Source organism: Morone saxatilis, unplaced genomic scaffold (genome assembly GCF_004916995.1).
Source record: "Morone saxatilis isolate NCDOM2014 unplaced genomic scaffold, NCSU_SB_2.0 Contig3, whole genome shotgun sequence".
Classification (NCBI taxonomy): domain Eukaryota; kingdom Metazoa; phylum Chordata; class Actinopteri; family Moronidae; genus Morone; species Morone saxatilis.
The window spans coordinates 6,928,673-6,952,919 of record NW_023339873.1 but is presented as its reverse complement, the minus strand read 5'-3'; the positions used below and the strand labels follow the sequence as shown (position 1 = coordinate 6,952,919).

The 24,247-nt window shown below is 40.9% G+C and overlaps 1 protein-coding gene across 2 annotated transcripts in view; it reads right to left on the bottom strand.

Moving 5' to 3' along the window:
• Positions 1-54: 54 nt before the first annotated feature.
• stard9 (StAR-related lipid transfer (START) domain containing 9) overlaps positions 55-24,247 on the bottom strand; it is a 41,312-nt gene continuing 17,119 nt past the window's right edge. The window contains exons 7-32 of one of the 2 annotated variants that reach the window (XM_035673410.1): positions 23,966-24,078; positions 21,910-22,052; positions 21,664-21,731; positions 21,361-21,458; positions 20,942-21,154; positions 20,139-20,236; positions 19,972-20,049; positions 19,614-19,691; positions 18,615-18,794; positions 17,579-17,630; positions 17,072-17,197; positions 15,929-16,011; positions 15,700-15,761; positions 15,040-15,233; positions 14,395-14,857; positions 7,440-14,213; positions 6,794-6,997; positions 6,457-6,640; positions 5,776-5,922; positions 5,542-5,641; positions 5,114-5,280; positions 4,884-4,948; positions 4,545-4,747; positions 3,381-3,460; positions 2,773-2,931; positions 55-2,372 (exon numbers count right to left, since the gene is read on the bottom strand). In XM_035673410.1, the coding sequence (XP_035529303.1) occupies positions 2,271-2,372; positions 2,773-2,931; positions 3,381-3,460; positions 4,545-4,747; positions 4,884-4,948; positions 5,114-5,280; positions 5,542-5,641; positions 5,776-5,922; positions 6,457-6,640; positions 6,794-6,997; positions 7,440-14,213; positions 14,395-14,857; positions 15,040-15,233; positions 15,700-15,761; positions 15,929-16,011; positions 17,072-17,197; positions 17,579-17,630; positions 18,615-18,794; positions 19,614-19,691; positions 19,972-20,049; positions 20,139-20,236; positions 20,942-21,154; positions 21,361-21,458; positions 21,664-21,731; positions 21,910-22,052; positions 23,966-24,078 (10,234 nt within the window). In that variant the 3' untranslated portion in view covers positions 55-2,270. The remainder of the gene's footprint in view (positions 2,373-2,772; positions 2,932-3,380; positions 3,461-4,544; positions 4,748-4,883; positions 4,949-5,113; positions 5,281-5,541; positions 5,642-5,775; positions 5,923-6,456; positions 6,641-6,793; positions 6,998-7,439; positions 14,214-14,394; positions 14,858-15,039; positions 15,234-15,699; positions 15,762-15,928; positions 16,012-17,071; positions 17,198-17,578; positions 17,631-18,614; positions 18,795-19,613; positions 19,692-19,971; positions 20,050-20,138; positions 20,237-20,941; positions 21,155-21,360; positions 21,459-21,663; positions 21,732-21,909; positions 22,053-23,965; positions 24,079-24,247) is intronic. The other variant, XM_035673411.1, reaches the window with a different exon arrangement.

Here is a 24,247-nt window from a genome sequence, read left to right as displayed (position 1 = left end):
AATTCTGGGAACAGAACATAAACAAATGATCAAGAAAAAAGGAAAAACAACAAGTCACTTAAAATATGCATTGTATTCATAACAAAAAGGCCAAACACACAGGCCAAATAACATCTTATTAGCAACAGGAAGCAGGGTGTTTATAATAAAAATACATTTACAACAAAACATAAATAACAAAAGCTTTTTACACAATGAAATGAGCACCTACAATATAGACAAGAAATCAGTACAAAAAGTTATCTCTGTGGTTCTTCACTCTGTGTCTTACGTATTTTTGTCTCTCTTTGGTTCCCCTGGGAACGTCTTTAGTCCCAAACTGAGCGCTGCAGCTGCAGTGCCAAAACAGTCCTGAACCTTCAACTACTGTAAATAATATGGCTTCATATCTGGATACAGCTGACCCAGCTTTGACTGAGAACAGTCGCGCCTTTGATCAGCTTCTGCATAGTTTCAACACTGCACAAACAAAAAACAAACCAAAAAAACCCCCACATTAATAAATGCATTAACAGTTTTGTGCAAGAAGCCGTAAAAAAAACACAGCACCGTGCTTTGCTTATAAAAAAAACACACAACCATAAAACACATTCAACAGCATTTCAAACAGAAGGCAAGAGGAACTAAATAAATATGACACACTTCAGAAACAGGTGAGATCAAAAGGCCTTAAAACCTAAAAGCTTATGCAGATTTGGGGTACCATATTGTGTCCATATCTTACTTTAGCTTCAGCAATGAAACAGAGGGAGGTCAGAGGTCAGCGTGGGATCTTCAGTATCTTACTAAAGGACATTTGAGCAGGCCGGATGCTGAACCAAAGGGCTTTGGTTGAAAACTGCTCTGCCTACCTTTGACTTGTTATATCCAAAATGTGCTTGACTTTCTAACTCACCACCTCCTCGTTTTGCTACATAACTGTTTATGGACAAAGTCCTGCTGTGTGGTTTGCAGACAAACACATGCATTACAAGTAAAGGCTGAAACGTAACCAAGTAATGCTGAGCATCCCTTCAATAAGTCACCTTACTATCCAACACTTAACTGTTACTTAACTGTAACTATTCACTATATTGAAAACGAAAACTGATATAAAATATTAATTTAGGATGGGGAGTAAAGCAAAAATCCCAGCTGACATATTCACTTTTCGCCCTTTTTGTTGCAAAAGCGTTGGACATTCCAAGTTTTTGTTTTTTTGCAGAATTAAGGTATTTGAGTGGTTAAAATATGCAGGGTCTGAGGAAATAAGTACATATACAGTATGTACTGTAACAAATCAGGATTTGCCAACATCAGCATCAGTATCAGTATATCAGGACAATTCGGGTTTAACCTCAGTTGTCATTTACAGAAAATAAAGTCAACTCAAATATTTTCTTTTGTGAGCAAGTCTCAGTGTTCCAGCTTTCATTGTATTGTTGTATGTGACAAATTCCACTCATCATCTACCTGAGCAGGCTAAAACAGCCTTCAACTATTTGCAAAAACTGCTTGGTGCAGATCTGGAACAAAGGGAGGCTACCTTCTCTTCTTCTCAGGTGCATTGACATGACCTTGTAACTATAAAGCTGGCTGCATCTACCCATCATAGACAGATAGAAAGTAAACACTAGTGAAAATACACTTCAGTAAAACTCTAGTAAATATACATAAAACCGCTGTAACCTTGGAATATCTGATGACCACCTGTTTTAAAAAGGTTCTCTAGCTATAATGTTGATCTCGTTAACTTTAACATATTTGGCTGTCCTTGTTACAATATGGTAGAAATCAATAGACGCCATATTGTTGAAAGACCTTACCGGGGCTAAACGGCTGATATTTATCAGGTTAGAACAGAATAATTCACCTATTTATTCAAATGAATGAGTCAATAAGGTGGGGAAACTCTGTTGCTTTGCCGCCTTGAATAATTAATTATCAAGCTGTCTGAAGCTAAACACAATACCCTAAATGTGTCATGTGAAGTCGCTCCTTTAGACTTCTAATCAATCTTTGGTAAAATAGGGGTAAGATTGTTACAAGCATTTATGTACATTACAAATATAAAAATACAGGTTCAATATTTTATTTAAAAAAAAAAATACCTTCATACAAAAAAGCTCTTTCAGCTTTGTAACTGGGAATCAATAAAACAGTGCTCTTAGAATAAAAAAAGTCAAGTAAATAAATTTCAGGTGCAAATTCATAAGACAGACTAACTCCATAGTGGAGACTATGGACTTTAGTCTAAGTGCTCACTGCTAATGCGTCTTCATCCTGTGGATTTACGAAGCAAGGAAAACGTCAAGATCAGCGATGACAGCTGCCTGTCTTAGGGCAACAGTGTTCAACAGTCGGTGAGGAAAGGATGGAGTTCCTAGGTCCACCTGGAGAAGAACAAAATTACATTGTATGGACCAAATCGAGCTTAACGTGGAATTAAAGAAAGAGGCATTACTGCGGTGGTAATCTTTTGTGAGTCTGCACAGTAACACTGATTTTATTAAAACATTTTAACCACTTTTAACAAATGATACATCTAGGAGATCTTATAAAAACATCTTGTAAATGTAAGTATGTCAAAAAGCCATTAAAATAAAGGTTATTATCTCAAAAATAGCATTTTTCACACGTGCTTTTTGAGAGTTCCACATTAACATAGACTACCTTTATTCGTCAGATCATTAACCCAAACATTTGTGCATTTACTGGCAGTTAAAATGTGCCGCTGTTGCTAGGGACACACATATCAGCCGGGCGGATTCATTTATAGCAACCATAGCTCACCTGTAGCAGGTAGATAACCCTGGTGATCTCCTGTCCACTACGCCTAATTGGCTGCAAGACCCAGCAACTGGGCATCATCTCCCCTCGGACGGCATCCACACTGGGACGAGGCAGAGACTCCTCAAACACAGACTGCATTGCCAGCACGCACAGGCCGGCCTGAGGCAGAGAGCGGAAGAAAAAGAAAAAAAAAAATCAATAAAACAGGCAGTGCAGACTTTTGATCAGCCAAGAGGCAACTGTACACTGACGCTGATAACCAACAGCTGACACGGTGTCTTCCACACCCACTGCCTGTGGGTCAGTCTTGTTTACTCTCAGTGTTGTTTCTATGAGCATGAGTGGTTTCTAAATAGCATGTTCTACATTTTGTGGATGAAAAACTCCACATCAAGCTGTTTACCATAAATTGATCTTAATTACAAAAGACAACACTGTCCGATCCTGGTTTCCTGCCACACTAATATGACAGTAAATGGAGTTTTTCTCCTTCAAACTGAAGTGTGATTTTGTGTACAACTATGCTGCAAAATGCTCAGTGGACCTTATACAAGGGCGACTAGCAGTAATCATCAGGAGCGGCTGGATGATTTTGCAGCTGTGCTTACCTGTTTAGACTCGGTGCTGATGCAGCAGAAGTCCCGCGGCTGGCTGAGGTGGCAGGTGGACGGATCGGTCAGTATGTAAACTAAACAGAAAAACAGAGAGGATGTGTCAGATAGGGAAAAAAACCGTTGCGAAAAACCTGTAAATAAAAGAAAATATAGAAGAACCAAGACAATGGAACATGACTTTATTAATAAAGAATAGATTATTGATATAGAAAAGGCAAAATGTAACATATTTATATAAAGATATGATGATCTATTACAATAAACTCTACATCAGTGTGTAGATACAACTAGACAAAATAAAACTTTTGATCAGGGCAGAGTAGATAAAGTAAGAGAGACCCCAAAGTTCTTGAATGCAACATAACTGCAGGTGTGAGAATGGAGTTGGTCATGCAATACAATAAGCTCGTCAGTGATAAATGGGATTGCGTACTGCACTGTACTGTACTATACATAGATAATGGATGCAGACGCATCATTTGAAGCAAAATACATGTGCCGGGTCCATAAACACCTTGCAAAAATATAAATAGTTCTGCAGCAAAGACAATAATAATATAATATATTTATATTCTTGCAAAAATACAACTATTATTTGCAAGGTGCTTTTACGTCACATCACACTCAACTACTGTAGTATTTGTCAGTATCTTATAAACTGCTTCTTGCAGCGTTTTTAATATGCATCCTTTCACATTCGAGCAACGTTGTATTAACCAGTGACGGAGAAAGTATTCAGATCCTCTCATTTAGTGAAAGTAGTAATACCACAATGTAAAAATACTGCCCTCAGAATTTTACTAAAAGTAAGCATAATCAGCAAAATGTACTTATTTTTATAGTACGTATCAAAAGTAAAAGAGCTCAATGCAGGAAATGCTTATTTACTATATAATTTAATGAATTATTATTGATCAATAAATGCGGAAGTAGCATTTTACTTTTGTACTTTGTTAAGATGGAGCAAATTTTAACTATTTTATATACTTTCTGGTAATTTAATCTATAAATATCCATTATATTTATGTCAACTAAAAGGTTAAAGTAAAGCACATGTACCTCACATTTGCACTTAGGTGTAACTCTTGACTCCACCACTGGTTTTGTAATGTATAGAAACCATGTTAGGATATAGACTGAGCGGACATGTTGGCTCACCCAGCTGAGTGCTGTCATCTAGTGGTCGTGTCCAGACAGAACGGACCGACTGATTATACATGTGGCTCTTGGACAGCTGGCAGATTATGTTCCACAGACTGTCCAGGGGCCTGTCCAGCTCCCCGGCCACCAAGAAACCATGGACAGATGGGCTGGAGGAGGGCTTGTAGTAAGCCTGGATACCTCGTTCTTCTCCCTGATATCTAAATAAACACAAACTTAATACATTAGCAAATGAATAATAAAGTCAATAAGTCAAGCATGATTCCTCTAATTAAAGAGAAAGTCTGACCATAGAGGATTTTGGATGAGTTTATTAAAGAGAATCATTGAGCTCACCCCCAGCCTGCTGTGGCCTTGCCCATTAGCAGGTTGCTCAATTCCCCAGAAGAAGCTAGTCGCACCTGTGGAGAAAGAAATGTAATATTCAAACAAGGACAATCTTTATAATGTTAATCAGTAACAGTGCATTTCGTTGTTTAATTGTTAATGTTTTCAATGGAACGCAAAAAGCAAAGAAATGTTCAGGTTTTTCTTTAAACCAGCTCTGAACTTAGATCTGTTGTTACCTCAGCCAGTGCTCGACCAAGGAGGCTAGACGTGATATCCTGATAGGTTGTGGATATGGAAGAGGAGGAGCCAAAGGAGGCGGTGCGTTGACGTGCACAAGTTGGGGGTGATGGAGATGAAGTCATCAGGGGCTCAAACGTGGTGACAGGAGGGTCAAGGCGGACATCTAGCAAAACACACAGATGGAATTTCAATACAGAGAATGTAGAGGGGGATTAAGTGCCACACCGCTGACAGACATGGGCAAAACAACTATGGAAAGTATTTTCAAAGCTGTCTTCAATCATATACTGTATATTAGTTTCTAAATTTAAAATGATGTCAATGATTCTTTGAATGTGAATGTTTTTTATCTCTTTTTTTGAGCTTTTGATGATAGTTTTGGCCCACATGTGTTTGAGTTTGTGAGTCACAGTCCAGTCCTTACCGTGGGCAGACAGCCAGGCTCTTTGTGTCTTCACACTCTGAGGACCACATATAGGAGGACGCGTCCTGACCTTCAGCCCTTCATCCTGGGACCCTGTGGTCTGAACAAATAGAAAAAATACAGTGGTATTTGCACTTTAAAAATAATCCAAAACATCTCATTTTCATTCTTTTTTTCAGCTATTAAATCTCAATTATTCAGATTTATCGTAATGTGTAAGATTAGTGTACTTACCTGTCCAGTCAGAAGTGGTCTGTTGCCATGCTGCAGCTGGGCCGTGTTGCCACTGTTGTACCCTGATGTTGGTCCAGAGGAAAGGCTCAGGCTGGATCCTGTGCACAAGGTGCTATTACTGATCCTTGTTCGATGCTTCAGGTCATCCTGCCCCACACAGGGAGATGGGAGATAGCAATTAATTATATATAATACTTCAGGGTCTTAAAAAAAACAAATAAAAATAACATCACTAACCACATTTATTTATTTGAATTTATCGGTAAATTATTTGGAATCTTAGATGATTAGAGTTCTCAAATCAATCTTATGTAGAGCCAAAACAATTTATCAATGTATCAAATAATCATTTTAGTCATTTATCAACAAAAATATTTCCTGGTTCAAACTTGTCAAATGTGATAATTCGCTTTTTTTCTCTGTCAAATAACACAACAAATATCTTTTCAAATGTTTAGACAAAACAATTTCACAAAACTCCCTTGGGCTCTGGAAACATGTAATGGATATTTTTCACTATTTTCTGATATTTTATAGACCAAACAATTTGATTAATGGAAAAATAATCAGCATGATAATAATAATTGTTAGTTGTAACCTTTATCAGAGAATTATTACTTGGTCTTTCTCACACATGTCTGAATTAATTAATTACAAGATTGCAATGACACAAAAACAGACCTTCACTTCCTGAGACACGGCCTGCTGCTGCAGCCTCCTCTTCTCCTGCTCGGTCCTTTCTCGCAGTCGTTCTCGTGCCTTTGCAATCTCTGTCCTGGCCTCCTCCCGGGCTCTGCCGTAGTCCCGCAAAAGCTGCTCAATGTCAGATGGACACTGGCCTTCTCCTCGTGGGGGGTCTGGTATTCTGTCATTTTGATAAATCAACAAATAGAGTTGCATTCAAACCAATTAAAAAATGTACTTTTTAATTGTAACTTTTCAACACTTAACTCGGATTTAAAATTCAAGACTAATATGGGGATTGTGTTTTGCTCTTGTGGGAGAACTAGTGTCTTACCTGGTGCTGTCGATCACCTCTTGGCGGAGATGTTGTAGGTATTCTTTACGCCGACTGGGCATGGCGGCAGACACCTTGGAGGAAGAAGCAACATCTTGTGAAGAGGAGCAAGGATGTTTGCTGGGACTCAGACTACGAGCTCTCCGGTAAGTCTGGAGACGTTCCTCCCTCTCCTGCCTCAAACCCTCAATACTTCTGCGGTGTCTGACAGGAAAGATTCACAGAAACAGAAAATTATGAAAAACATGACTGAGTCAAAGAAAAGGCTTTTGGCAAATTTTGTAATACATTTAGGACAAGGTAACTCATTTATTCAGTTTTACAACTGAATACTGGAACTTAATACATTATTACTTACAACCGAGTGTATCAAAAACTGTCAGATATTAAAAGCAGGCATCAGATACTTGATCAGATTTGATAGTGTTTGATGAGATATTTCCTGATGATATAAATAAGAAACTTAACTTAAATAGTTTAGTCTATCCTGTTAAATGAAATGAAATGTAGAAACTACATATTTAAATCTCTTAAACAGAGGTCTTGAAAAGATAACTTGTACAGGCATGGTGGTATTGGAATTTTTAAAATTAAAGCTATCCCAAAGACAAGACAACTGTATCTGATCAAAATAAAGGGTATTTACCTATCATACAGCAGCTGTTTGGTAGTCACAGAGGTCGGGGGCTCCGGCTCTTCTCTAGACCTCGGGGACAGCATCTTTAACAGTGTATCCGTCTCTCCGAGGCCATAATGCAGCTTGGCCTCCGTCAGTTCCACAGTAAGCGGTGTCGGGTTCATGTTGAGGCTGACCGTCGCCATCACCTGCTCTCTCTCCTGTCGCAGCTTCTCTATCTCTCTAGCCCTTCTGTCGCTCTGCGCCACGGACTCTACATTTGAGCAGTAACTCTCCATCTCGCCCCACTCGGCAGAGTTTTCGCTCTTGTTGTGTTCTTTGGTAATAATCGTGGCCGGTTTGTTGGCGGATTTTGATTGTTGTGGGCTGATGCCTGACCAGTTGGTGAACTTGTTGTGCAAGGGCAGATCCTCTGGGGCTACCTGGTGGTCTTGACCCAGGGATGCACCGGTGACAGGTTTTATATTCACAAGGACGTCTGTGTTGCACTCACTGGGTGCCAGTGACACCATGTCGTCCTCTTGAAGTTTGTCAGTGTGGTTGCTGACTGGGGATGGATCGTAGTAATCAACGCAAAAATCAGCAACAACAACAGGTCTTGTGTAGCTTGTTGTTTTTCCATATGTGGATTTAGCCTGCTGTTTCTGCACACCAGTCGGTCTTAATATGGGAGATATGTGGTCCTGCATAGTTAGACCTTTTACTGAAGTAGAAGTCCTGCACTGGTGAGAGGTCATCTGCCATTTGGGACCCTTGTCTTCAGTTCCCTTGTCACTGTCTGTATATCTATCCAGTGATGAACTAAGGCTTGTAGAGCACTTATCAGACACTTTAGGGCTTGAGCAACTCATTTCAGTCACATTCTCAAGTGATACAGATTCTGATTTACAATGGGAAACATCACAATCCTGTCTGGGCATTTCATCATCCTCTGAAACTATTGTGCACGCCGATTGTTTGCTTGAAGGTACAGAAAGGTCTTTCTCAGAGGTGTTGTCTTTATTTCTACCCTGATATTTTGGAAGACATAATGGTGACTGGCTTTCTTTCTGCTTCACACGTAATCTTGCTCCCACAGTCAGTATGGGAGACGATGCGCGGTCTGTGTATGTAGCTGACTTCTTTAAAGAAAGTGATAGGTCCTTTCTTAAAGAGGGACTGAGGCTTTCCTGGGAGTCGTTTTTTGATGATCTGTTTTCAGATTTTCCAACACTTTTGTGGAACAGTGCCTGAGGCATGCTTTGCTTTGAGCCTCTAGAAGAAGCAGATCTTACACGTCTTTGACATTCACCTGCAGTCTTTAAAGGAGGTGTTTTCAGAGGGTCATTCTCTGATTGTGAGGCAGACCTTTGTGCTGCAGCAAAGGCGTTAACCCTCAGGTCAGGCATGCTCTGAATCTTTTCATCTGCCTTACTCTTCACCAAACAGTGCACATTCTTGTCTTGAGACACACTGACAACCTCAGAACCAATCACTTTGACTATGACACTCACTTCATGAGATTTGGACCTTTCACTGGGTGTTTGATGAACAGCAACTTCCTTCTCTGCTGGTGTTGGGGGCCGTTCTGTTTGGATACCAACATCTATAGCTGTCTGAGTTGAGCAGTCTCTCTTGGTGTAGTCATTAGACTCACAATAAGAAATGCTGATATTTGACAAGTTAACACTCCTCCTCAGACTGGACTTGAGGGCTTCATCCGTTCTCATTCCCTGGACGTCCCCCAGCAGGTCCGAGGTGCTGTCGATCAGCTTTGAGAGGTGAGCTGACATGCTTTCCATACTGGCCCACGTTGGAGACTCTTTAATGTCCACTTTGGTTTTCTGTGTTGCAGGTACATCAGTTTTACTCCTTTTGTGCCGCTCTTTCCTCTTTGGAGCACTACTACTGTTACCGATACTAACTATCTGGCTATGCTCCGTTTGAGTGCCATGTTCACATGTCCTCCTTCTTTGGGCTTTACTTGTCTGGGATTCTTGCTCAGACGAGTACACAAACACAATTTCATCTACCTGACTGGAGTTGTTACCAAAGCCACCAGGAGCATCGTTACTTGAAGAACTGCCGGTCACTGTCAGATTGGCTAGATGATTGTGAATATCAACAGATGCCTGTTGACAGGGCGTAAGCTGAGATGTTTTGTTCAGTTGTTCCTTATAATCCTCCATACTGCTAAGCGTGCTGGAGAGCCCCTTGTTGGTGGCGTAGGTGCTCAGATGGGAATTGAAGGGCAAGTTCTGCCCGTTCAAACCATTGTCAACACTACAGCATCTCGTTATACGTTTCTCAGCGCTGTTCAAAAGTGGAGATTTACAGGACAGATCAGCAGCACTTCCAAATGCTGGGTTCTTAAAACAGTGTTGGTTTGGGTCATCACCTTGCCACTGGTGAACAAAAGGGTTGATGTCACTGGAAGCAAAATGTATAGGAGAGTCCTGACACTTGAGCGTATGTTGGGGTTCCCCTTTCTTTGCATACGGAATGATTTTTTCTGTCTTTTGCAACATTGTTTGAGGGGGTAAAGAGTGTCTTTTTAGGGTGTAATCCTTACTAACTTTAACTTCACTTTTACCTGGAGCTCCAGCAAAACAAGCCTTCATTTTAGATTTGCTCATTGACAATGTAGTAGAAATATCTGTGTTGTTAGTTCTAGCCTGTCTGACTTCTTGTTTGCCATTACTGCCAAGCTTAACCCATTTAGATGAGAGTCGGCTGTGATGCGCTCTGGAGGTTTTGTCATCTTCCTCATCCTCATCTGATGACTTAAGAGAGGACTCTGAGGAAGATGTGGGATGAGTCTGGATCTTAGACCTTCGGAACCTTTTAGACTTGGCTTTTTTAGAGATGACAGCAGAATTATCCTGTTTATCACCAGATGTGTTTAGCTCAACCTGTTTGGACATCACAGATGAATAGCAACTTGTATTTTTGATGGCATTTCCTTGTGGCATTTTGTGCTGTGGCTTTCTAGATCCAGAAATACTTGCTTCATATTTTGACTCTACAACGATTTTTGGAACCTGCACTTCAGATTGGTGAGTCAATGTGTCTTTGTCATTTTTTGTGATGCAACTGTGGCATTTGTTGTTGTAATTCATATTGACCACACAAGTCTGAGCAAAATTATATGAATGAGTCTCTGGACAGGAGAATTGATCCTGGGCTGCAATACAAGGTATACCTCCTTTTGTGTTCTCTGTTTCATCCTTTCCATCATGACCAGGAGTAATGGCAAAACCTTTTATAGAGGCGTTGTCATCAGTTGGTGTGTTCTGGTTTCTGTGATTGCCGTGGGGTTTGAATTGAAGATCTCCTTCATCAGATAGTAATTTCACAGCGCCAGATGTGTCAGGACTTGTGTGGAAATGAATTGTCCTTGGTGAGTTTTGTTTGTATGAATAACCATCTTTCGCTTCATCACTGGATGGGGCTTCCATACTGACATCCTTTGCATGATTACAGCTACAGCTTTCTTTTATATCACCCATGGTGGAAGGTGTTTCATGGGGTATTTGGTGAAGTTCTGGATTCACAACAGGGGCATCCAAACAGCTCTGAGTGTCCACTTCATTCTCCACAGTGTTTCTTTGAGAATCACTACATTTTCTTGGTGGAGAGGAATCACTCATTGAAGACAAACAAACTGGTTGCAATGTGGGTTTGCCAGAGTGCTCAGACTCAACATGGCTCTTAAGTGTCAGATTTGATTGGATGTTGTTTTTGGAAACACAATGCTCAAATACTGGCTTATCTGATGTTACATCAGAAAAGGCAAGAGCATGGTCAATATTCTCTGTTACTTCAATAAACTGAAACATGTTGCTCTCTTGGCTAGTCTTCAATTCAGCTGGAAGATCTGATGCCTGGTGCTCACTTTTGACCACTGTGTTTTCACTTGTCATCCTTTTCCATTTTCCACCTTCTCCTTCTTTCACCTGATCACAATTTTCATCTCTCAGCTCTCTTTCTGTCCATATATTTTTAGCACTATTACAGCCAAAATGACATGCAGAAGATGACAAGGCATTCATGCTTTGACTGCTGCTCTTCCTGTCATCGTTGCTGCCAATCACTGACAATCTCATGTGATTTTTAACCACTTCAGAGATTCTCAGGTCAATGGCGCTACAAATAGCGTCTGACTTGCATATGTGTTTTCTACTTCCTTCATGTTTTCTGGGGTTATCAATTTGGGATTCCCACCCTTTTGTTTCTGCAGCTACTTCTTTTATTGTTACATGTCCCTTTTCAACTACTTTCCTCTCTACTACAGAGGTAGCACTCTGAGGACTATTGTCATCATATTCAGAGTCTTCAAAGATCTGACAACTCTGTCCAAGTTTCCTGCTCATGGGATCAGAAACTGGTGATGCCACTGAAGCTACTGTGTCTTGTCTAACACTGCCAACACAAACAGAATCAAATTCAGGGCTGTCAGCTTCCACAGAAGACTGTTCCCCTTTTGAGTCACTGGTGTTATTATTGTCATCAGGCCAAATATCTTCCTGGCTCCTAAATGGTACAGAGCAGAAGGTTACTAACTCTTTGCTGTTGCTCCTTTTTGGAATTTTCAGGCTGCCTATGAAAGCATCCGGCTGGTCTTTGTTCCTCTTCCTGGAATTTTTACAAGCTGATCTAACAACATCTTGCTGTATAATGTACTGCTCAGTGCCTTTGGCTTCAAACTTATCTGAAGTTTTGGCCCTAGTAAAAGATTCATATTTGGTATTCCCAAACTCACACGGCTGTATATTTTTCAACTTTTCTGTTGCACCATCTACAGTGTATAGTACTTCATCTTTAGTGGACAGTTTGAAAGCACTTGCAGCTTCAGACATTGTGTTCAGTACTTGACCTTGGTTAGTAGGAGAGAAATGCATCACTGATTGACAACCTGATGTACACATTTCATTGTCAGAGGACATCGTAACATCAGCCACGGCCACCATGTCAGGTACATCAGTTACTTGTGATGCTTGTTTTTCAGTGTGGTGGATCTCAGTGGGTAAAACACAAGCGGTCTGATCTAAGGTTTGTAAGGATGCTGGACTTTTGTTGCTGCTGCAGTCCGGAGTATCTATAACAGCCTCCTCCACATTTTCTGTTTGTCCCTCTGATTGCACTACACAATATCCTACGTCCTCCAGAGCTTCATCTGGTGTTTTTGGATTCTGAGAGTCTTGAAAATCTAATGTTTCTGATGAGCCCCCTGAAATGTCAACACCATGCTCCTGCACTGTTACATTTACACCCTCAGTGCTGTTGGACGTTGAGCTACAGCTCCTAGTTCCACTCTGAGAGTCTGAGAGGTTCATACTGGTTGGACTGGGACTGCTACTGCTGTTTTCTACACCTCTGAACATCATTTCTCTTTGGAAAGGCAAAGAATTCCTGTGAATCCTGGGACTGTCTGCTGCATCGGTGGAGGACCAAGCATCGGTGAGCGCCAGCATGTTTTCTGGCTCCCTCACACTGCAGCTGCTCAGGGAGCGTGGACTGCTGGTCGAAGTGGTCTGCATGTTCCCAAAGTCCTCACTCAATTTGTGTAGAGTGTCTTTGCCTCTGGAATCTGCTACTAATGGGTTTTGGGAAGAAGCCTTCCCTGTTGCACCACTGTGTCTTGATTTTGGGGAGCCTTGCTGGTTCCAATACGACTCTGCTGAGATTTCCTGAGCTTTCTGACAGCTGTCCCAATCTAAACTGATCTCTGCAGTTCTATTGTGGCGCATGGATGAATGGGAGCAATCTGTCATCAATGAGTAAGTTGGCAGCACGGTTTGGCTAAGCTTCCTGACTGTTGAGTATTTACCACTACTCTCCAGAGCCAATGAATCTTTAGACATTTGACTGTCTTCGCTCTCTGCTTCACTCTGAGCTGCTTCCTCGTGTCTTAGCTGCTCTGCTAGCGCTGTCGCATAAGCAGAGGACAGGGAATCAAGAGAAAAAAGGCTCTCACAGTCCGATGTTCCTTCATCTCCATCTTCTTGCTTTTCCTCCCATCTGATCAATCCCTTCTGTCTCTCGACCCATCCACTGGTCTTATTCACCAGAGCCTCTGTACTACGCCACCGCCTCTGTCTAATGTCCTCAAACACAGTACTTTGGTCAAGCTCCTCACATGAGACGGCTGTTTTAACAGAACATTTGCTTCGGCTCATCTTGGTTTCTTTAAGGCTCCTATCTCTTCTTTGTCTCCAGTGAAATTTGCTTGCTATCCTCCCCAAAGATTTGGGGCTTCGTCCTCCATTTGCACCTGGCGGTGGTTTCCTGAACACTTTGGACAGAGCTGTTTTTAACCTGGGCCCCACAGAACGAGAGAAAGTCTTTGTGATGGTTTCTAGTCCGTTGTTATCTTCATGCGGTTGAGTTGTCTCATTCATGCAAGGCACAGTCTGGGAACTGGGTTTGTGTGTTGTGAGTCCTTGTATATTTTCTTTGCTGACTGGTTGAAAAGAAGTTCCAACTGGTGACTTCAGAGTGACTGGCGAGTTCTGATCCGATCTGTTCTTAAAAGTCAGGTCTCGGTTTGGCAGCAAAGGCTTTCTTTCTGGTCGTTCCCGGCAGGGCTGAGCTTGGGGCTCCTCTTTGCCAGTTTGTCGGATGTTTTCAGAGGAGCCTACTCTACTCCGGTAGGCTTGTCCTGAGAAGAACTTACCAGAACAACTCTGGGTTCTTTCCCGAGGAAGACACTCCTCCGAAACCCACTTCCTGCTGCCTATGGAATCAGAGGTTGTGGAGGAATTTGACGTCAGTTCTGTGGATCTGTTTCTCTTGAGGAAGTGTCTGTCGAGGAGAGAAAAAGAAAGACAAAGATCAACATTTTGGAAAATATTTATACATAGGAGGTTTCAATGACCACAAAACAGCCAAATAAATATAATAATATAAATAGATATTTTGTAGTGTATTAGCCCATTAGTTAAGCAAAGAAGTTTGATTCCTGTGCTTCATGTGAGTTACCTACCTGAAGATAGGGGTGTTCTGTGGGTAGAGTCGGGACAATAGATCTGCAGAGAATGAGTGTCTACGAGAAACAGATGGTCTTCCTCTGAGCTTTGGGGGGGAACCTAGCTCAGGAGACTCAGGGCTGTCTGGTCCCGGAGGCAGGGCCTTCTCAAGCTTCTGCAGTTCTCTCTTAGCCTCCAACAGATGCCGCTTGCGGGCGATTCTCTCCAGCTGGTAGTGCAAACTTTTCCGACGGATGCGGCTCTCGGCACGGCAAAGGGCGTGATGCTTTAGTAGCTCATCCTGCATCACCTTCTTTCTGGCTCTTACCACCTGAGACGGACAATCCACTGTCTGACCTTCCTGATCCTCAGGCGCCTGACTTGTCAGTCGCTCCAGGAGGGGTGCAGGGATAAGGTCTGTTTGAACTCCAGACTCTTGGGTGATTCTCCGCTGTTTCTCCCGCAAAATCCACTGCTGGACTGTTGGGTAAGATTTATAGAAGGGAATCATAAAGGATGGATATCTTACACCTGTACAACATTTATCAAAAAACTCAATTTGATATGAATCTCCATTTTTTTTTCAAAAACTTTGGCTTGTACATGTATCTGCATGAGCAATAACCTTTTTCTTAATATAAGCGTGTGGAAATACTACTCACTCTCACTGTGATGCTGTCGGAGGTGGGCCTGCTCCCTCTCCAGCTCTCTCTCAGCCTGTCTCTGTTCAGCCTGAATCTCCTGTCGCAAACTATCCACGTAGCGCTGCTGTGCCTCCAAACGCTGTCTAGCAGTTGGCTCCTCACTGGGAGAGAGACAGGCACCCAGCTGCCCTTGGATCTTCACATCTTCGACACTATAAAACAGACACAGAGATCCAGGATAAAATACAGACTGTGATGGAAAGAAAGACAACCAGAAAAAGTCAAATAAATCATTTAACCTCACCTAGGTACAATTTCTTTTCTGGAATTAAGCAGTTTGGTGGTGGCAGGTTTAAAGTAAAAGCTACTGTTGTTGGTTTTCAGTTCTGCGTCTCAGCAGTAACCAAGCAACAGCTGAGCCTGTCCTGTAAACAGCTAACTGGGATCATTCACGAAGGTGGGGGCTAATGCAATCATGCAATCTCCACCAACTGAATTGAAACACATGTGAAGCATTTCCCTATTTCTACAGCAGGAACACTGGTACAACACATGTACCTCTTATTAAATATGTATGCTGTATGTTGGTAGAATAAGATCTCTGTACAGCACACACATAAACAAATATGAGGGATGAATATTATGTTTTTCTGTTAAGTGTTTCTTTGAAGTATTTACCTGTGCTCAGGCGTCAAGGGGCAAAGGTCAATGTAGGTGCAGGTCATGCCACTTTCACTGGCCTGACAACAGTGAAGAGAAGATACATTTTAATATTTACCAGAAAATAAACAACCACAACTATCACTTTTCTCAGAAAGCATCCTAGTCATCTGCTCATCATCAATATTATCATGATTGCCATCATAACCAACAGCATCACTTTCATTTTCAGCTGAGCAGCACCTACCCGCCTGCGTTCCCGGAGGACTGCTGCCTCTGCTGGATGGTTGAAGCGGAACTTATGCACTCCTCCCAAGGTGATCACCGTCCCTGGAGAGACATATCCTTCATCACAAGCTGTGCTCATTCTGCTGCATTGTGTTGATGTAAGCTGAGAAAAGTAGGTGTATGTGCTGCAGTGTATGAGTGGTACAGAGTGGATGTGAGTGTGAGCCTCTATGTTTATCCTTGGGAAGAATCTATCTGTGCACCTTTAAGTGTGTGTGCATATATAATTGCACATTAACCCATATATGCTATCAAATCTTATCTGTGCATCTTTAAGTGGGCATGCATTAGTAATTGTACATTAACCTAGATATGCTATCAAATCTTATCTGTGCATCTTTAAGTGAGGGTGTGTATATAATTGTACATTAACCTATATGTGATATCCAATATAGTGCAACAGTCACATGACAGGCTTTAATGCTCAGTGTCAAGTGCTGTTCAGGTCTGATTTTATGTATCATTGAATGTGTGTATTCGCACAGCATCAGAAAAGCTGAATCACATTTTTTCCTGGCTATTATTCTGCTGTAAGCCATAAATTAATTTGCACTCATTATTTACCTCTCTATATAGTAGCTTCCATTGTCAGTGGAGTGGAGTCCACATTGCCATGCAGTTACCGATAAATGTGTTATTAGAACGAAACTCTGGGAGTAGTACTATTACGGCATTCTTATGGTCTTAATGATACATTAACAAGTAACTTAAACCTTATGGCTCATACCTACTTTTGTTCTAAATCAAGGATCTAAGGACAGAAGGTGCTGTATTCTGTACTGATTGCAAAGCTCCTTGAGGACAATTCTGAGCTATAGAAATCTAACTGCCATGACTTCTACAGACATGAAAGTGACAACAGCTGCCTCAGGATATTAAAATAAGAATTCATATTTATTATCAGTCAAATAAATGTGAACATGCATGTAAGGTGCATGCCTGCATATCCATGAGGCTTACATTAGATATTAAAACCATACTCCAACTTTCTTTTTGCTGTTCTCTTTGACTACAAAATATCCAACCTGTGTCACATGTACATAAAAAATGCACTGGGAACAGATAGTGTGAAAAAAAAGTTTTGTTGAGGACCGGAACTGACCTTGAGCCAATCTGCAGGGCTCAGTGACCTCTCTGTCGTTGAGCAGGCAGACGCAGCCCGGCAGCGGCCTGAGCGTTACCACACCTCCGTGGTTTTCAATCTCACAGCTGGCACTGCCCTGCAGAACTAGAAACAGAATGCAGAAACACAATCACACATACAGATTAAGAAAGCTGTGCTGATGCAGCTACTGTATTGCTTTATATATTCAGCACTCAATGCAGCATTTAATGAGAAGTGCATTTTGGGATATATTTTACTATGCATTCTTATTTAATAGTTACAGCATACTGTGTATTTGTATATCTTCTGCCATGTTCCACGTTTTATGCGGCATGTTTTGTCAAAAGCTGCCAATTTGCTGTATGTCTACTCCGTAAGATGCTTAGAGGACTTCCACTCTTGTAATGTAAACAACAGTTGAAAAAACAAATCTTATGACACAATTTGAAAAGATATATTTGCAGCTGGATGAGGAAACATGGAGACCAAATTAATAAATGATACCTATTTGTGGCTCTTCAAACTGTTTCTGAGGTCCAATGTGGGTAACACCTTCCTGTGAGAAAAAAAATATATAATAAACAATAATAGATACACATTTAAAATCTACATTAACAAAAACATCAAAACAACTCTTGTGCATACTGGGACATTAGCAGATTGTGCTTAAAACACAAGCGATAGCAGATACAATGAATCTTACAGAATTATCTGAGAACTATTGTCCTTTCACTTTTTTTCTTCCATTTAGCTGACAGAAAAATGTAATTTGTTTACTTTGAAGTCTTATCTAATGGGATTAAAGGCTTTCTTATATGGTGTCAAGACCACATGTGTTCCCAGGTGGCCTCAGCTCTTCACATGCAGGAAACAGTGTAATTGTCAGGCCTGAGGGTATGCTTGTCATTGTCAGAATCAGGACAGCTTAAGCTCCCCTGAGTCCTAGCCTCAGAACTAAGAGCCTCTTATCCAACTGAGCTTCATGCATTGCAGAAGATACACACACACACACACACACACACACAGAGATGGGAGATCGACAGGACAGTTGGAGGTTGGAGTGAAAAGAAAAGACAGTAGAAATGCACCTTTTCTCAAGAGTTTTCTAGCAGAACAGAGAGAAAAAGTAGGAGGAGGAGGGGGAAGAATCTAGTAGGAAAAAAAAAGAGATGGTTTCAGTCAAGACAGCTGACAAATCAGTAACTTGAGAGTTGGGGAAAAGTAGAGCAAATGCAAAGAATATCAGCTTGTGGGAGTTTGCATCATGTTGTTCATGCGAATGTGTATTTTTAGTGTAACAGCATGTGTGCAAAAGAGTGATGTGTCTCTGGGGATTAGAAGGAGTCAGAGTGAAATAAACACACTTAAATACCATGAACAAGTACACACTATTAGTATTAATATCAGCTCCTACACTAGGACAACATGTATTTAAACTAAAACACTGCATTCATAAAGAAAAGACCACATCAAGGGAGGACAATTAAATAAGACCAAAACAAAACCAAAAATGACTGTTTATGCCTTTTTATCATCGTACCCTGAGGTGATAGAACACGACCCCGGTGCTGAGAACATCTGTATCCAGAGTGACCAGGTGTGGCTGGAGGGAGTTGATGAGGAATCCGGCCTGGTCTCTGTTGATGTCCACACTGTACTGCTCCAGGAGCTCCTTCTTGTCTCTCCAGCTCTCTGACCAGTCTTTTGTGAGCTGCTCCACCTGAGGAGAAGAGATGGATGAGGACAATGAAGGAAGTTTATTAAAAGAGGGGGTTGACACCATAAATATCTGTGGTCAAGGAGATAATGATGATACCAATTGTATCAATAGCACTACTTCTACTACTTTACCTTACATTTTCCATTTTTCTTGTAAGAGGTTTAAAAGTCAGAATAAAATATTAAAATACTGTCACAATGTGTCACAGATATGTAAACAAATATGTACTTCCAAAACACAGTATTGTGATATTGACTGCTAAAGACTGCCATCCCAATACAATAGGGGAGAATAGAATCTTGTTTATGGAGCTCAATACATTGACAGGGAAGTTTTCTTTAAGAAACAATGTCCTAGTTACTCAGGATCAACTGAGAACATTTTTTATCTATCAATTAAAAAATGTACTCATTAAGTCTCAGCAGAAGTCAATGATAATTGCAAATGATCGCAAAACCGAGCAAACAAAAGCTATCTAGATACAGGAAGTTGGAAAATGTGGATGAACTGTTCCTTTCAGTTATATCATGCACATTTACAAATAAATGCATGACATATTTCTATCTCTTCTAAAACACTGTGACTTGACTAGAGTGTAAAGTTGGAATAATGCTTGACAGTACAAACATTTGTGATGATGAACCCATCAATAGAGGATTATATGCTGTTGATTATATATTGTCATGTATTACTTTAGAGTGAAATTTGTGTCAAACTGATGAAAAATGTTCAAATAAGATTAAAGTGCACTGCCTTGATGAGTTGAGGACTACATTGTCTGTCAGGCAGACGTAACCATCGGTTTCGACCCTGTGTTACCTTCAGTTCGTTCTGTAGCACGATTTCAGAAAGATTTCCATCTCTCTCGTCGCTCAGGGATGGACTGGGATTACGCTGCTGTCAGTCAAGAGGGCAAAAAATTATCAGTCAATATACTGTGCAAAAATGAAAATGTCACATTTATCACAATGCAATTCAATCTTTACCACCCAGGGGATTAAAAATGTTACAAAATCACAAAGAACTGTATTAAGCCTTTGCTACAAAAATGTGTAATGTGGGAGTCTCTTTTATTCAAAGCCTTACAGTGCTAAGAGGGCTTTTTTTGGGGAAAACTCAGCGGGGTGTATCCCTGAGAGTGTTAGCACTATGCTCCAACGAAAAAAGGTCACCATACCATTTCAAAGCTGAGCAGCATGCTCTTCAGCCTGTCAATCTCCTCTCTGAGTTCCCTGATCAGCCGAACACTGGCATCCTGCGCAGAAATCAAAGCACACATTAATCTACTAAAAACATTTAGATCACACACAAAGTCTTGTCATCAGACTCGAAACAGCCACTGACCTCATTAACTCGAGGCTTGTTGACAATATTCCTAGCATGGGCAGCGTAGCGCAGCGTGCTGAGGGTCTCGTTGTAACTGTTGGCGGAGGGTGAGACCGCTGCAACACAAAAACACAAAAGCAAAGACACACACATACAGCAATTAGCGCCGACATCACAAGAAATAAGTATGAATGTATGTTATAAGTGTGAGACTTAAGACACCATACCAGTGGTTTGAGCAGTGTGGTCACATTACTGAAAACTATTTTCCAAACCGAAACCATTAGTTTTTAAATGTAATTTCCAACTTCTCAGCCAGCCATTATGTTCGTTGTGTACCACACACAGAAATAACCTGCAGACTTGCTTGAGGTAAAGTAACGTTTCATTTTTAATCAAGTGACATTATTTTGTTGCGACACTGCAGCAGCTATGATGTGCAAGGGCTGTTTTGAAAAGCCTTCAATATTGGTGAGTTCAAGTGCTTGCATGAAACCCTGTAACAGCAGAGCCTTGAGAGTTGGCTGCCATTAAAAACATATATTTGCATTTATAATATCAATTATTCCTTTCATTTTCTAAGTTTGCCTTTAAGGGTTTTAAATGGATACAGACCACCTCACCACTGCAACGTGATTCAGCCACCAACTCTATTGGTCTATTAACATTCAGTTAAGGCTTATATAAGCATACACTACTCACTACTGACATCTGTTATATAAGGAGAAGGTTCTCTTTATGAAAAAGTGTCCTGAGATAACTTCTGTTATGTTTTGGTGCTTTATAAATAATACAGAATTAAACTGAATTGTTATACTTACTTGCAATCATGATGGTCTTAGAGTTGCCGCCCAGGCTGTCTTTCAGCAGCCAGGTTAAGACCGAATCCCTGTAGGGGATGAAGCAGTGCCTCCTTCCACCTCCTCCTCCTCCGCCAGACAGGGAGCTGCTGTGGCTTCCTACCATGCTGCCATCGCCTTCAGAGGCCATGCTGTTGATACTCTGACAGCTGCTGGACATCTGGGAGTTCTGGGCTGTGGAGACAGTGGGAAGAAGAGGGAGTTGAGGGATTTATGGAGAGAGTGTTATAGGCAGATGGGAATATTTTAAGAATAGAGGAAATGTGGAAGGAAAAACATGAATTTGTGGAGGTTCATGCTAGATTTCATTCAAAATAAAAACTGCTTTCTTAGACATCACATGAACTTCAAATTGAATCATAAACAGTAAGTTAATTTACCAAGAGCTGATATAACGATGCCCAAAGTCACGAGTGACTTGTTGATGTTAGAGCCCTCCGTCAGTCTATCCCTGCAGTAGTGGGGGTCTGCTCGCTCACTGTCAGACATAACAAAAACATTAGGTTTGTGTAATTCACAACGATTAAAGACATAGATTATCCAATAAAAAATGCAGAACTGAGAATTTAGAAAATCTCAGGGCAGTGGCAAAGTAGCACTGCCACTAGGGGGCAGTTTTGTCAATGACTTTGACTCAAAAGGATGTTAAAAAAAAACACACAACAGAAGGAAAACAGTTTCACCTCCCAGCCAAGTCCACCAAGTTTATCTTGCTGACAGTTTCTGAAGGAAGGTTATTTTCTAGGGTTGCCTGTGAAGAAAAGACGAGAGTAACCAGACTGGAATCGGTAAATAATTACAAATACTCCACCTAAAAATAGATACTATCAATTGCTAGCAAAAAATACAAATAAATCATTAGCACATTGACTCTAACAGATGAGTGTAGTTTTATATAGACTGATTGGAGGGGTAGGAAAGATGATAACCTGTGTGTACTGGATGGTGAAGATGGCGTGGGATCTGCTGCTGGCACCATGGTTGTGCGTTGCTGCTGTGATTCGGTTGGCAATGCCTTCCTCCAAAAGGTCCATGGCCTGCTTGCAGTCTGAGACCACATGCTGCGACAGGTCTGATTAGAGAGAAACAAACCCAAGAAATAAAATGCTGAGTAAATAAAGCAAATGTACAGAGTCTTTATATGAACGTCAAAAATATTTATCAGTTTTCCCACAGTGTAAAGTAATTAATGTAAAACTCCCTGTAAGAATGAGTGCAGCGCAAGTGCATTCTGCTGCTGGGTACCGAGATGTACATTTTTCAGTTGTTGTCAATTTTATAGAATTTGTATAGACGAATGTAAAGGCATAAAGATCAAAGAGTAAGAAGGACATCGATTTACATTTGAAGGTTGTGTATGGCTGCCCTAAGAACAAGGTCACACTGATGCACTGAGTAAAAGTAAATGAAACTACACTGTTGAGCGGACTTGGACACTGATGACACTTCAGCAAGACATTCAGGCAGAAAACACGCAGAGGGACGGAGATGAGAAAAAGACACAAACAGGAAACATGTCTCATCAATACATGCGTAATATTTTCCCACAGTATTTAGCACCAAAAAATGTCTTCTACTCTCCAGGCGTGAATCACGTATCTTAAGCGGCTGTAAAACACATGCACGCACAGATCACCACAAAGCCTCATGGTGCTATTACATATGGTTACTTAAGTCCTTGTTTAAAATATGAACATTTAATAAAAAAGTGACATGAAACACTATTTGATGGACACGTGTTGATGGAGAAGAAGCAAAAGCTGAGAGACCTAAATGTGCTCTGTGTGTGTAGTGAAGTGTTCTCCTTGGAACCACAAGGAAATGACTTCACTTCCTCTGGTCAACTGGGATTTCTCCTGGTACAGACAATGAGTGGATGTGGAGCTTTAAACATGAAGAGGCGGGAGGGTGAGAGGGAGAGAGAGAAAAAAGAAAGAAAGAGGACGAAAGGATAGGCAGACGGAAGGAGAAATAGAAAGAGAGAAACAAAGTAAGACAAGCTAAAAGAGAAGGCTAGATTAAAACCAGGACGGCCAATTCGGGACCTGATCAAAAGCTTAACAACAGAACAGAAATTCCACCACCGACCACATACCACAGTGACTTGTAAACTAAACTTACAAGACACGAGCATTGCTCAAAATACTGCGGATTGATCTTACACATCCAAGTCCATAATTTGACAAAATTATGTGTTTGAGTGTGTAAGACAGTGTAGAGACAGAAAATGTACCCTCGGTATCCACTCACATCTTCATCCTCTTAGTACAAAGTGTTTCAGACAGATTCTTTTACTATAGGATTCACTGCTGAGTGTAAGTGTACATTTTACACTGGAGACTTCTCAGAGCTCATAGCCTGTGAAAGCATCTAATCATAAGAGCATAAAATTTTAATATGCAAAGTCCCACTGTATTTCTGAGACATAAAGTTGCAGCAAGGTTATTTAAAAGAACGTTTGTGGGCACAGATTTGGTATCTCATTTTAATCTTAGTGAAATGATCCTAGCCGGGTAATGAGAATTCGCAGCCTCAAGACCTCTAGTTGAGTATTTAATCAGTAAGACAGACAGAAAAAGACAAACAGTGGAAGCGATCTGTTGGTTTCTGAGTTCAACATTTTGTGCAATTACACCTGGAACTGTGGAGTCATGTTTGAATACTGAATTTAAATTGTACTTCATTTAATTTGTTTTACTTGCTTTGTGTTTTTAGGATAGGTCCATGTACAAACCCTTAACTCTCCATCGTTCCTGCACCTCTTTTTCTGTCTACGTGTATGAAGGTAGGTGCACATAAATGTGTTTTGGTGTACATATATGATTGTATGCATGTAATTATTGTCTCTTTTGGTGTTGGGGGCAGCATTAGCCTATTGTCGCTGAAATGGCAAAGACAGGAGTTTAGCCATGGGAAGTACAGTATACACTATGTCTTTCTGTCAACCACTTTGCTAGTATATGTGCGGGTGTCCCAAACACTTACCTTGTACATAGGGTCCTTTCTCAGGGTGTTCTCTAACTCTCAGGGAGGCTCTTTTCTTCTGCTCTCCTTGTCTCAGCAGGTCTCGCACACGCTCATTATAGATCTCCAGGAAGCTGCGGGGACAGAGGGAAAAAACAACATTCTGCAATGAGGACACACATTTGATATAATGTCAGGACTGGATCATGTAATATGCCCATTTTATCAATACCACCACTGAAATATATATACCACAGACCGACACAACAGTCCCATTACACAGTATATGTATGAGTTGTTTTA